The 14,376-nt window shown below is 47.6% G+C and overlaps 1 protein-coding gene across 1 annotated transcript; it reads right to left on the bottom strand.

The window, feature by feature from the left end:
• Positions 1-718: 718 nt before the first annotated feature.
• On the bottom strand, positions 719-1,712 carry LOC123446629 (zinc finger protein ZAT12-like). The gene has a single exon (XM_045123202.1). The coding sequence runs from the start codon at positions 1,590-1,592 to the stop codon at positions 1,029-1,031; it is 564 nt and encodes a 187-aa protein (XP_044979137.1). The 5' UTR covers positions 1,593-1,712; the 3' UTR covers positions 719-1,028.
• Between the last annotated feature and the right edge of the window lie 12,664 nt (positions 1,713-14,376).

The following is a 14,376-nucleotide window of genomic DNA, read 5'->3' as shown; positions in this document are numbered from 1 at the left end:
GCGTCAACTGTTGTGGTTTCGTCACGGCAGCTGTCCTCGTGAAAGGATTAATTCTAGGAGCATCGCAACTAGGTGATCACTTGAACGGGGTAGATCGGGAATGGAAGACATTGGTTTACCCAGGTTCCGCCCCTTGCGGTGGAGGTAAAGACCTACTTCCCACTTGATTGATATTGATGATGGTCCCAATTACAAGGATGCGAATCTGCTAACCTAGCTCTCAAGAGATTGTAACTTAGTCTTTTCGTCCCATGAGTTTCCCTTTATATAATAGGTTGAGCCCCTAGGTTTATAGGAGAGTCCAGATCATACTTGTCAACATGTTTCATAGTCTATCTTTTATTTATGTTGTCTCGTGGATTAGGACACTCCACCTCCTGGGCCTTGTTCACAAGCCGACCCACATGACTCCTTCATCCGGTTTATGGATGGATCTTGCTATGAACATGGCACCTCTTCCTCATCGCATTACCTTGACCCGGACAAGGAATGGCCTATAGTGCTTCTAGACACTTTGTCGGATCACACCCTAGATCAGATTGTAACCGTGAAAAATATCCCTAACAGTCCCCTTTCAACCGTGGATGGTGTTTAATCCAAGCGGCTCCATAACAAAAATCCTGTGAAACACTTCCTCTCTTTTGACAGCGACACTCTGGCTCCCTTTCTTATTCATGAAAACCGATTTAAGCAAAATTTGATTTTCGCACAACCCACAAATAGCCCACGCGATTAAGAAATGAATCCTTGTATAATGACGTATTCTCGTAATTCAAGAGGTTACAGCATCACAAAAAAACTGAACTCCTCATGGAAAAAGGGGGAGCAGAATAGAAAAAGAACCCGTCTAGTACAAATACCGCCAGGAGTCAAACCTTGTAAACATAGAGCCCCTGCCCCTGAGGACACTAAAAAAGTATATACGCTAGCCGGCATTTCTAATGTTCCAAGGGTCGTTGACTAGTCAATGCAAATATTGAACCATACAAAATTTTGTATGGTTCAGACGCAAATTTCTTCCGTTCAACTCAACGTCGAAAGTCAACCACCACGGGGAGTCCCACGGCGAGCCCAAGCACGGCGCGATCGGCCGGCTCCTCCTCCAGTGCCGGCTCGTTCAGGTCGAGCGCCAGCTCGGCCGCCGCCGAAGCCTTCTTGTTGCCGTCCTCGTTCGGCCCGAGGCCGAGGCCGAGGCTGAGGCCAAGCCCGACGCCGGTCCCTGCCGCCGCGACGGCGCGGTGGCGGCGCATGTGGCCGCCGAGCGCCTGGCCGACGGCGAACTCGAGCCCGCAGATGGAGCAGCCGTGCACCTTGGGCTTGGGCGGCTCGGCGCCAGCGCCGTCCGCCAGGCGCGGCTTCTTGTGGCTGGCGCGGTGCCCACCGAGCGCCTGGAAGGACGGGAAGCGCCGGTTGCAGGTCTTGCACTCGAACACCCTCTCCGGCGACGGAGGCCCGGCGACGCCGTAGTGGGTATGGTGCTGGTGGTGGCCGGAGAAGAGCAGCAGGATGCGCGCCATGTCGCCGCTGTCCAGGTCCAGCAGGCTGACCGAGGTTGATTCGGCTTGCTGCCTGGACCTCTTCCCATGGGCCATTGGTCCAAGAGCAAGAGCACGAAATCAGAAGACAACTGACACAAAGCTAGGAGAAGGAAAGAGATCAAGGTTGATGGATGGATGGATGGATGAATGGACGGCCAGGTGCTTTTGGTTGGATGGGTTCGAATGAGTGAGAGGAAGGGAGGATCTGGCGCGTATATATAGCTAGAGAAGTCCACTGTTGCATGCCAAGTGCGATCGATTTTCTTTAATCGATCAACTTTTTTTGTTCTGTCAAGGCTCGCGAGGGTCGGGGCCGCTGTTAGTTACGCCGTGACGGCATGCATGGGGGCGGACAAAAGAGGGGACGGACCCATCGGTTGCCCGAGCTGAGCCGCTGCGCGGCGAGCTGAAGCCGTTCGATTCCGGTTGCGCTAGAAATCAAAGCCGGGCCGGGCCGTTCCGCTACTTGCATCGTTAGCTAGCTCGTCTCGTACCGCGCGCGCGTGCTTGTTACGAACGAAGCTACGGATATGGTGTGGCGCCACTGGCCGTGTGATGAGTGCTATGCTGAAGCTATTTTTTGTGTTTTGATCTTTTTATATAAAAGTTGAGTCAAATCTAACCTGGTTCGAAACTTTGATATTGATCATTTTTCTACCATCGTGTTTCAAGTCGGTAGGGTATAGCCATTTACCGTCAAGGTCTTTGACGATAGGGATGCGCACCTTACCGTAAAAAAAACTACATATCAGATACGGTGTTTGTATGCATCTATAGTCAGGCATCTCAGCGATAGAATTACACACGCTATCGTCAGTCTATTTGATGATAGGGATAAGTTGTCTATGTCAGGGGCTTCGGCAATAGGTTGTTATATCCTACCGTCAACATCCTGAACGGTAGGAAAAATATGAGATATTTTTTTCTTTCCGAACTAAGGTCAAATCTCGCTCAACTTTTATAAAAGGTTCAGAACACTAAAATTGTCCCTGTGCTGACTGATGATGGCCTTTTCGTTCGGATCCCATTCCAAGTGAGGCCGCTGCTTTTCCGTAGGATACAAACCCTGGCAAGCAACTGGGACTGCTACTGGCTGGGAAGAGTGAGGGCTCTGAATTCCTACGCCCACTGATCGATCACTCATGAACGCCCACAGCTCGAGTACGGTGCTCGAGCTTTCGGTGACAGAGACGTGCGCTTTCGATCCTGATCCTTTTCATGATCGTTATTTTGTTGTTGCTGCCAAAGATCCTTTTCATGCATGGTCGTTTGGTGTGATTGTGAGGGCATCTACAACCGTAATTCACAAATTCGGTCATTTAAACGTTCACGGATGCGTTTGGATGTGTTCACACATACTAACCGGCTAGCCTTTAAATGATGCATTTTATAACCGGAGATCTCAAATTTTATACTCCCTCCGTCCGAAAATACTTGTCCTGTAAGTAGATGTATCTAGACTTATTTTAGTTATAGATACATCCATTTTATACATTTCTAGGACAAGTATTTCCGGACGGAGGGAGTATCTTAAATTCATACAAATCATGCAGCTACTACATGGATGCATTATACACATCGTTCGACTACTCTATCACTACTACCATGTCATCGGACTATTAAAATTTTACATGATTGGCTATGGTGGACATTAGCCACGGTTGCCCCTTTTCCGGAGCTCTTGTCGTCTTTCTTGCCGAAGTATCGATCGAAGACTCAGTACGGATCGAGCCGGATCTGCTCGTCACCGTAGCAGTCCTCGCCCTCGCTCACATCCTTCACCTTCTTCGATGGCAGTCTGGCCATTTCATGGACCGTCTGATTCTGTTCGCGGACGAGGACACGTGTGTTCCTCCGCTGCAATTTCTTTGAAATGCGGATGCGGATGGCTTCATCATTTCCTCCGCGAGATAGGCCTCAGCGATCCTTATCATCTCCTTCCTACGGCGGGCAGCCCGTTCCCGATGGGACTCCAAGTCCGGCGGACCGGTGATGAGGAAGGAAAGATTTTCCGCCTGCCGGGACCTCTATGATCCCGTCCCAGAGGAACCGAGCAGCCTTGAGCGGACGCTATGGAGTCGCGGTGGACGAATCTTGCCATCGGTCGCGCGTTGTCCTCGATCGTGGAAGCGTCGGAGTGCAATGTGAACCGTCATGGCCTCCCCAATCCGTAGGGGACGCCCCCCCCTTCCCACCCTAGTCTATGATCTGTACTGGTCGGAGTCGGATCCGTTGCCTTTCATGTCGAAGAAGGCCGGAGGTGAGCGAGGGTGACGTATGGAAGTGGAGGAGAGTGGAGTGAAGTGGCTAGGGTTTGTCACGGCACATGGATGAGGACGAATATATGTGGGTTCAATGCGGACCAGTGCGGGCAGTTAAGCTCCCATATATCCATCTCATATTTGGTCTGGATATAAAGGGTGCCGATCAGCCCTGACGTTTGAGACCCGTTTGAGAAGTCCAGTTAAATCACGTTTTTGTGATGCTTAATGATTCGACGGTCCGTCCGAACGTTTGAAACCGGTAAAAGGTCCGGATGTAGATGCTCCGAGAACTTTGATTTGTGCCCCGTTCGAAAAGATAACGAATATAGGGCTTCTCCTCGCATTGGCCTACACTACTAACTTATCTTTAAGATTATTTATGCTAGATCCGGCACCAGTCTCCGCTTAATAGATCCGGTGCCAGTCTCCCCTGCAACAAATGATATTTCAGTTAAGCTCCAGCTACCTCCAACTGTATCACATCCTTTTTTTCTATTTTCTTTAGACGTGGGGTGCATAATTGGCAGTGGTCCAGCACGAACCCATGCGTCCTCTGCCAGAACAAGGAGGCGTAGTGAGAATTCTTTTGCATGAAAGGAATTATGGTCCTGTTTGGCACCATCTAAATTATATAATCTGATTTTTATAATTTATTATATCTTCAAGTAGGACATATATTACAGTTTATAAAAACTAGATGAATATGGTCCTGTTTGGAACCATAATAGATTATGATAATCTGGATTATGAAGATAGATTATATAATTTAGTTTATAAAAATAATCTAGGTGACCATGTTTGGAGGACAGATTATATAAACTGTAATCCAGGTTTTACATTGCATAATGACTTGTCTGTCCTTTAGGTTTTTTTACAAAGAGGAGGGTGGCGGTGGTAGGAATGTAATTATCTCCAACTTTACAAGGGTAATGGGTCATTAGCAATCCATAATCTGATTTTAGCTGGTATACAATAGATTATGAGTTTTTAATAATCTATCCATCTAGTTTTTATAATCTACATCATAAGTTGTCCTGTTTGGAGACAGAATAGATTATAAAAACTGGATTATATAATCTGGGTGGTTCCAAACAGGGCCTATATTATTAAAAACTCATAATATACTCTACCCGGTTAAAATTAGATTATGGATTACTAATGATTCATTACCCTTGAAAACTTGGAGATAATTACCTACTATCACCGACACCGTCCTCCAAACATGTCCATCTAGATTACTACCTTTACAACTAAAAAACAGAGGACAAACATGTCATTGTACAATATAAAACCTGAATTACAATTTATATAATCTGGTCTCCAAACATGCCCACCTAGATTATTTTTATAAACCAGATTATATAATCTATCTTCATAATCCAGATTATTATAATCTATTATGGTTTTAAACAGGACCTAAAACAAAAATTGTTTTATTTATTTTTCTGGATGAAAGGAACATAGTTTATGACGCTCGTCAGAATCGGCCTACTAGCAGAGACCAGAGGGTACACACATACAAGTATATTAATATACATCTAGCAGATGTACAACTGAGACGAGAAACTCGGAAGCTAGAATTATTCCGCTTTGTATTATTTCAGTTGTAAAAGCGAGTGCGAGAGAAAACAGTGCACATTTCGGCCGCTGACATCGCCTGCTACAAACAACGTATTCTTGCTCTACACTAAGAAGTCAAAGCATATAAAAGGCTTGTACGTCTATGTGCTGTGTGCTTTGATCATCATGTAATATTATAAGAGTTGAAGTTAATTAGTAACATCCGCTATCTAATTCTATATCAAAAGTCTGTACCTTGGTCAACACTTCAAGGAGGAAGATGGATGTAATGCTTAAACCTGAGTGCAAGCTAAGATTGATAATTTATTTGATTGGAAACCACAATGTCGTTTACAGTGATACATTCTTGTTTACCTTCAAGAACATGTAACCATTAAATGCATCTTCAACGATGATTCATAAATTTTCTTTTGCATCTGGCCACGGATAGGAGATGAGTCTACCAACTCTAATATTGAAAGCCGCCATCCAATACTATCTTCATACATTTCAACAACCACTTAAACTGGTCGTACAAAATTCTTGCAAACACGACGGATTTTATATAAACTGGACGAAAACATTTATATTTTTAACATATATTAAGTAAAAATGTATAACTATGTGTATGCCCGGCCGTGCGGAGCTCCATTCCCTCGACACACATATATTACACTAGTTTACGGCCGGCCATCATAGATCTCTTTGTTTTCCTCATGTGTGACAGCCCGCTCACCAGACTACCGAGAGCATCAAAGTTATATCCTCCTATGTTCCCTATGTCCGGCTACGTAGCTTGTGAGAGTGGAAAGGAATGTTCCAGCCAGAGAGGAAGGGTTGCATCCGCTTTCGTGAAGCGAGGATCATGCTTGGTTTTTGGGCGAGGGACGACGGTGGCCCGTGTGAGAGAATGAGACATCGTGTGTCTATGTCGGCTACTCGCCTACGGTGTCCTTCCTGGGACCAAAGCAGCGACGGCCTCCCATGTTCTACTTTTCCTCGATGTTGGTGGTGGACGCGGACGCGCTAGCCACCAACTCGTTGATCTTCGCATAGTCGGCTTCTTTCTCCATCGATCTGGTGTGGTTCTGCCAATGTTGACCGTGGATGGCACGACGTGTGGCCTCGTGCATGCCATCCGTGATGCCCGCTCTGTCGTGCTCTCCCGCGGGCCTACCTGGAGCAACTTTCCACTCCTCCGCAAGCTGGCCTGGAGCGGTGAGTTGCTAAACCACGCGTTGGCGTGGAGCGACAACTTCCCCTGTTGGGTTCGGCGAGTGAGGTTGAGCTGTGAGTTGCCTGGTTCGAATCCGACGGGTTCGGCGGGCCATCCAATCGGCTTTTATGTTGGAGAACTGTTCTTCCTGCTTGTCAGATGCCATCGAAAGTAAATGGGTGGAGTGCTCCCTCTAGAGACACACAAATCAAAGAGGATCTCTCTCACATATCTCCACACTCTCCCGATCTAATCGGGCTAAGTGTTTAGGCTCCTCATTAGACATGCTATCAAGGTTGTTAGAATCGTGATTTCGTTGTACGATTCTACGACTTTACAATCCAAACTAACCCCTTTGGTTCTACAATTTTGGTTCGTAGAATATATGTTTTTACGATCGTGATACTGAAGATTCTACGATTTGCGATTCGACCATCGGAGCTCCGATCCGATTTAGAATCGCGATTCTGACAACCTTGTGTGAGATAATCTCGGTGCATGGTTTAAGTGAATTATACTCCTAATTAGACAAGAAGCACCGCTAGGATTGTTGGGTAACGTAGCAAAAATTCAAATTTTCTATGCCATACATAGATCTTCCTATGGAGAAACCAGCAACGAGAGAGGGGTGAGCGCATCTTCATACCTTTGAAGATCGCTAAGCGGGAGCATTGCTAGAACGCGGTTGATGGAGTCCTACTCGCTGCGATTCAGATCGCGGTGTGATTCCGATCTAGTGCCGAACCACGGCACCTCCGCGTTCAACACACGTGCAGCCCGGTGACGTCTCCCGCACCTTGATCCAGCAAGGAGGAGGGAGAGGTTGGGGAAGAGCTCCGGCAGCACGACGGCGTGGTGGCGATGGAGCGACGAGGTCTCTCGGCAGGGCTTCGCCAAGCAACGTGGGAGAGGAGGAAGAAGAGAGGCAGGGCTGCGCCGAGAGAGAGAGAAATTACCGTGTCTCCAATGGCCAAAACACCCACTATATATAGGGGAAAGGGGAGGGTGGCGCACCCCTAGATGGCGCTAGGAGGTGGCGGCCACGAGGGGAGGAGGGGGTGGCGCACCCCCTGGTGGGCCTAAGGCCCACCTGACTTAGGTTCCCCCCTTCCCTCTCTTGGGCGCCTTGGCCTGGGTGTGGGGGGGGGGGACCAGCCCACCAAGGGGCTGGTTCCCTCTCACACTTGGCCCATGTAGCCTCCCGGGGCTGGTGGCCCCTTCCGGTGGGCCTCCGGAACCCTTTCGGTGGTCCCGACACGTTGCTGGTGGTGCCCGAAACATTTCCGGCGTCCAAACCCATCCATCCTATATATCAATCTTTACCTCCGGACCATTCCAGAGCTCCTCGTGACGTCCGGGATCTCATCCGGGACTCCGAACAACCTTCGGTAACCTCGTATAACAATTCCCTATAACCCTAGCGTCATCGAACCTTAAGTGTGTAGACCCTACCGGTTCGGGAGGCATGCAGACATGACCGAGACATCTCTCCGGTCAATAACCATCAGCGGGGTCTGGATACCCATGGTGGCTCCCACATGTTCCACGATGATCTCATCGGATGAACAACGATGTCAAGGATTCAATCAATCCCGTATACAATTCCCTTTGTCTGTCGGTATAGAACTTGCCCGAGATTCGATCGTCGGTATCCCTATACCTTGTTCAATCTCGTTACGGGTAAGTCTCTTTACTCGTTGCGCAGCACATCATCCCGTGACTAACTCCTTAGTCACATTGAGCTCATTATGATGATGTTCTACCGAGTGGGCCCAAAGATACCTCTAGGTCACACGGAGTGACAAATCCCGATCTCGATTCGTGCCAACCCAACAGACACTTTCAGAGATACCCGTAGTGCACCTTTATAGTCACCCAATTACGTTGTGACGTTTGATACACCCAAAGCACTCCTATGGTATCCGGGAGTTGCACAATCTCACGGTCGAAGGAAAAGATACTTGACATTAGAAAAGCTTTAGCATACGAACAACACGATCTAGTGCTATGCTTAGGATTGGGTCTTTTCCATCACATCATTCTCCTAATGATGTGATCCCGTTATCAATGACATCCAATGTCCATGACCAGGAAACCATGATCATCTATTGATCAAAGTGTTATGCAATTCCGGGTCCGCTAACACCAGCGTTTCTGACCCACATGCGTCAACAGGCCCAATCGGAGAGCAACACCGACTTATGACAGGCCTTGGGCCCTCTCCCCCCAAAAGACTAGCCTGTTAGGAGGGGACACCCTCATCCTTATAAGTCGTGTTATGTCTCCTCCCACAACCGATGTGGAACTAAACTCAACAATCTCCCCCTCACACATCGGTCACCCATGGGCCCGCTAACACCAGCGTTCTAGCCCACCTACCATGACCGACCACCCGTGAGTCCACCGAGATTTATTCCGGGCACCTCGGCTCTGATACCACTTGTTACGCAATCCCGGGTCCGCTAACACCAGCGTTTCCGACCCACATGCGTCAACAGGCCAAACCTGAGAGCAACACCGACTTATGACAGGCCTTGGGCCCTCTCCCCCCAAAAGACTAGCCTGTTAGGAGGGGACACCCTCATCCTTATAAGTCGTGTTATGTCTCCTCCCACAACCGATGTGGAACTAAACTCAACAATCTTGTTATGAGCTAGGTTGTTCGAAGGCAGCGGATCGTGTTGATCTAGAGGAGGCAAGAAGTAATCGGATCGTGGCAGCGACGTATAGCATGCGGTGAGGCCGGACTCGACGAGATCGGAAGGCAGCGGAACGTGCTGCTGCGGGTGTCTCGACGAGATCGTCGGAAACAACAGATGCGATCGGCTTTGGCTTGGCGGCGGTTACGATTCCGTAGTAGCGGCCTAAAGCCCAGGAGGGTCAGCCCAAGCGGTGAGAGGTGCTGATGGGTGTGGCCCCGCATGCGGGCTGGGCAGGCGGCGCGGTGCACGCAGCTGGAACCAATCATCGATTGAAAAGGACCTGCTGGTGGCTTCGGTGTGCTGGAGGCTGGGTGCATGCATGTGATTGCTATGAGGCTGCATGTGCAGATGTGGTGCAAGACCGAAGGCAAATTTGCTCGTGCATTTGGGATTTGTTGGATTAAAAAGGCTACATAAGAGGCTGAAGCTAGCCATCGGAGGAAAGATAGGGAAAGCTAATTGACCTAAGGCCTAGATGAGCACGCGGTGGTGGAGTTTCTGGAGGAGTTTTCATAGATTTTCACACTAAGGTGCACACCTGAAGGTTATGCTGGACTTCGGCTTTTATTTCTTTTGTACATGCCTTTGTACGAGGATGGTAGCATGATTGTCTCTGCTGCGTGGCAAGGATGACGACGTACGTATAAGGCTAGGAGGAGTCTGGAGCACGTCATGGCAGGATCATGTAAACACAGGGCGTCAAGCAATGCATGGAGATGTGCGGAGGGAACGACGCAGGGTGGAGCATGGTTGCAGTCAGTTAATTTCGGTTGGGTCGGACTGGACAGTCTGACGGATCGACGGGAATGTTGGTAAAAACAGAAGACGGCGGTGATTTCGGCGACGACGACATAGGACCGTGATGCCGATGGTGACTGACTTCTGGGTGTGGAAACACGCGGCGCGGGCTCTAGGGCTTGTGTGGCTTCGACAAGACTATGACGCGGGGTTGATTCAAGGTGATGTATATACGGAGCTTGAAGTCGACGAGGCGTGGGGTGGACTGATCATCTACCATGGAGTCATGTTGAAGGTGGAGCTGGATTGAGGGGCTACGGTGTAAGGATCCGGAGATCGCAGCCTATTCAGCGGGAAAAAAGCGAGTGACATGTGGTTCGGACTGGAGCCCAGTGGTCTGATGGAAGCGTGAAACTCATCATCGGTCGGTGATGATCGGTGGTACTCTGCAGTGGGGGTTGAGCGGTGTGGGTTCGCGACCCTTGAGACTCGACCGAGACAGCAGAGGCTCGATGCGGTAATAGAGGAGAGGCGTGCAGTACGCACGGGACATGGAGACAGGCCAGGACTCTGGTGGTCATACATGTGGTGAGACAACTGCGAATTTGACTCGGGATGACTACAAGCAATGGTGAAATTCCTTCAAGTTTCATACGGGCGGTGAAGGAAGAGCGATGATGTTGAGTTCAGGTAACTCTTATCCGCGACACCTAATATGAGTTGTTCACTTTCACGCAGGTCAGTGATCGGTGTGTGATGGTGTTGGATACTCTGGAAGTTGGGAGCTCAACTAGAGTAATGTGGAGCTTAATTTCATTCGAGCGTTGACTATGGTCTGGAAAAGAAGGAACTACAAGTTGAAGGTGGAGTCACATGGAGTCTTTGGAGTAGCAGCGGTGCTCATGGATAAGCTCAAGTCCAATGTACATGGAAGTTTGACGCATAGACGAATTCAAGATGGTGGAGAATATTCGCCAAGGTGAAGTTTGTTAGAGTTGTGTCGAATATTGTGTACACGGTAGGTTACAGTTGGACTCTAAGTAGTATTGTGTTTAGCCAGGATATGGGGTTGTGTCCTAATTGGACACTTGTATCCTTGGCTTCTCATATATAGCGGTGGTAGACACACGATGTAACCTATGCCAACATAATAGCACAGGTACGCGGGGGAGCCGGCGGCGTGTGCCGGTGCCCGGACGGCCGGGGTGCGGTATTGTGACAGTGTCACGGGGAGGAGCGCCCGTAGTCAGGCCCCGGGGATGTAGCCATATCGGTGAACCTCGTTAACAAATCTCGGTGTCGTGCTTGTGTAATTGCTTGGTCCTCGGTAGATCGACGGATTGCCTCGAATTATTCTAACACAAAGAACTAGCCAACTAGAAGCTTGCTAGGGACACATTATGATCTATTTATTCACACATGTATTACTGTTTCCTGTTAATACAATTATAGCATGAACAATAGACGACTATCATAAACAAGGAAATATGATAATAACCATTTTATTATTTCTCTTTCTAGTTTGTTTCATTGTTCTTATTCTGGATATCGAAGCTCTTCCAGACTACTACTTTGGAATGCTTGGAGAACTCGGATAGGTCGTCTACTTCGACTCTCGTCTCGGAGAACATTCTCATGGCTAGGAGGTATACCTATTAGTGAGAATCATCGGGAATCGTGAGGCCGAATCGACTCGTCGTTGCTTTATCTACTCTGTTCGTCGGTGAGTTTGATCGTTAACTCCACCTTCATAGTGTTCCTCGGTGTGATCATGCAACATAATTTTTCGGTTGCGTAGCACACTACCCTACAGATTCCGACAGGACACGATGAATGCGTGAATTGCCTGCACCCTCGATTGCAGCAAGGCATGCCTCTACTTCATCTTGAAGAGCACATTTAACATGCATGAGCATCCCCGCTCTAGTTGCAATGAACTCACCCAATTCTGCTTGGAAAATATAAATATATGTGGCATCACCGGAGTCTCGTCTGAAAGCCGCATCAAAGCTTACTTTGACGAACTCCAGTTTTGGTCATTCCCATTTTGTAGTAGAAGTATAGCCTGGTTTTTGGGACTATCATTGGCTTCAAACTCCACTAAGTGCTTTTGGATCATGAAACAAAATCCACTAAGTGCTTTTGGACTATCATTTTGTTTTGTATCGTCTATCGTTCCAGAGCAGAAAACAAACATGACGCCATCCTTTAGCACCAAGATAGAGAAATGTCTCGATAATAGCAACAACATTGGGTTGCTCGAGAAGCAGCAACCTAGTGTCTTGCAAATTTATTTGCCGCCAAACTTGCGTCACAAACTTGGAGCACAGGAAAAATTGCCCTCTATCCTGGTCGAGCCGTGCACACATCGGGCACCGGGTATCAAACTCGACATGTTTATGTTTGATGTTCATGAGGGTTAGTAGACTGTCATGTGCAAGACACTGGAGGAAAATCCACTTTTTAGAAGGGAACTTCAGTGGCCATAGTTTGTTCCATCTGGTGGGTGAGTATATTTGCTAAAGTGATACCAATTGGTGATTCAAATCCCTGAGCCTCACACGAAACTAGAACGCTGAGTGTACGATGAAGATCCCTTTGTTATCATAGTGCCATGCCAAGTGATTTTCCATACCACTACGAAGGGGGATGGACATAATGTTATGTGCATTTGCAGGCCCAAACAGGTCGTTGGTGAGCTCGACATCCCATTGCTCCATGGTCGGGTTGATGAGCTCCGCCACCTTCATCGACACTGCTTGGCCCCTAATCGAAGATGGTCGCCTTGATGATCCCCTCTAAATCCACATGTCTCACCACATATAGATGGGCTCATCATCCCCAACTTGCCACACCAAACCTTCCTTCACTAATTCCATGTCGCAGAGAATTCTTCATCACGTATAAGACGTGCCAAGTCACAGTATTGTCTCAAGAATAGACGAATCAAGGATGTACTTACCTTTCAACACTTTTCCACATAGGGTATTCAAATTCTGCACCTCGCGCGCGGCCCTACCGAGCCAACATTTCCATGTCGCATGTGACGTCTTCCTTTGATCATCGGGTCATGCGTTCCCAACTGATCCAATGGCACATGTGCTCGTCGTCCTATTGGCTCCACCAGTAGCGATAAATTAACTTGTCAATCTCCTAACACAAAGACTTCGTACGATCAAATCAGGGCATAGCATATGTGGATATTGCCTTGGCATGGCTTTAATTAGAATCTCTTTCCGAGCCTTTGATAAATGCTTCTACTTTCATCTGTGGATCCTAGACACAACTTTTCCTTCAGATACTCATATTCATGTTCCCTTAATTTGATTTTCCCAAGTGCACCGCTAGGCCTAAATACCTATGATAACATTCCCTCGGAATGCTGAGCTCGTGTAGTACCACCACTTTCTTGGGTGCACACTTTCTTGGTTGCACGCGCACCCTTTTTGTACATGGTTGTGGACTCATCCCTATACACCATTTGATCGGAGTATGTTTCACAGAATGCCAGGATCTCCTTTAGCTTTCCCGTTGATTGGACATTGGCCTTCATAACAATGAGTGAGTCGTTGACAAAGAAGAGATGGTTGATACGACACCCTTGGGCAAATTTGCAACATTTCCAAAGAGCCATCTAGGTCATCTTGTCCAAGCAAGTAGGAAAGGCTTTAGCACATACAATGAAGAGGTAGGGCGACAGGGGATTGCCCAGCCTTAGTCCATGCTTCGGCTACCGAAGCAAAATATGCATTTCTTTGTACTACATTCCTTAGGCCTTGTTTGGTACTTGTCTATTTTAGGGAATTTGTGGGGATTATCCCGGTCAAACCCCTCAATCCCCACACATCCCATAACACCATTTGGTTCTAGTGTATTTGACATGTTTCATCCCCACATTTCCCCTTAAATCTTCAAATTATAGTGCATTTTTCTCAATAACCAATACACTACCTCTACCTAGTGTATTGGGGATAAATGAGGATTTGAAGGGATTGGGTGAAGGTTGGGGTTTTACCCAATCCCTTGGGGGATTATCCCCATCAATCTCTTTAAAAACACTAGTACCAAACAAGGCCTTAGGGATTTTAGCTTCCAATTGAACGTTTCAGAGAGAATCCTTTCTTTGTTTTGTGATTTTTTAAAGCAAGAGAATCCTTTCTTTGTTTTGTGATTTTTTCAAAGCAGGTTAAACCCCGGCTTATGCATCATTATTATGCACACATCCACTCTTATTAATTATTACTCCCTTTGTTTCGTAATGTAGTGTATATTTTTTTTAAGTCAAACATCACAAACTTTGATCAAATTTGTGGAGAAAAACATTTACATCTAGAACGACAAACTTATATCATTAGATT

This window comes from Hordeum vulgare, chromosome 4H (genome assembly GCF_904849725.1).
Source record: "Hordeum vulgare subsp. vulgare chromosome 4H, MorexV3_pseudomolecules_assembly, whole genome shotgun sequence".
Lineage (NCBI taxonomy): Eukaryota > Viridiplantae > Streptophyta > Magnoliopsida > Poales > Poaceae > Hordeum > Hordeum vulgare.
The sequence above is the reverse complement of the archived record's forward strand: the minus strand, read 5'-3'. Positions and strand labels throughout refer to the sequence as shown.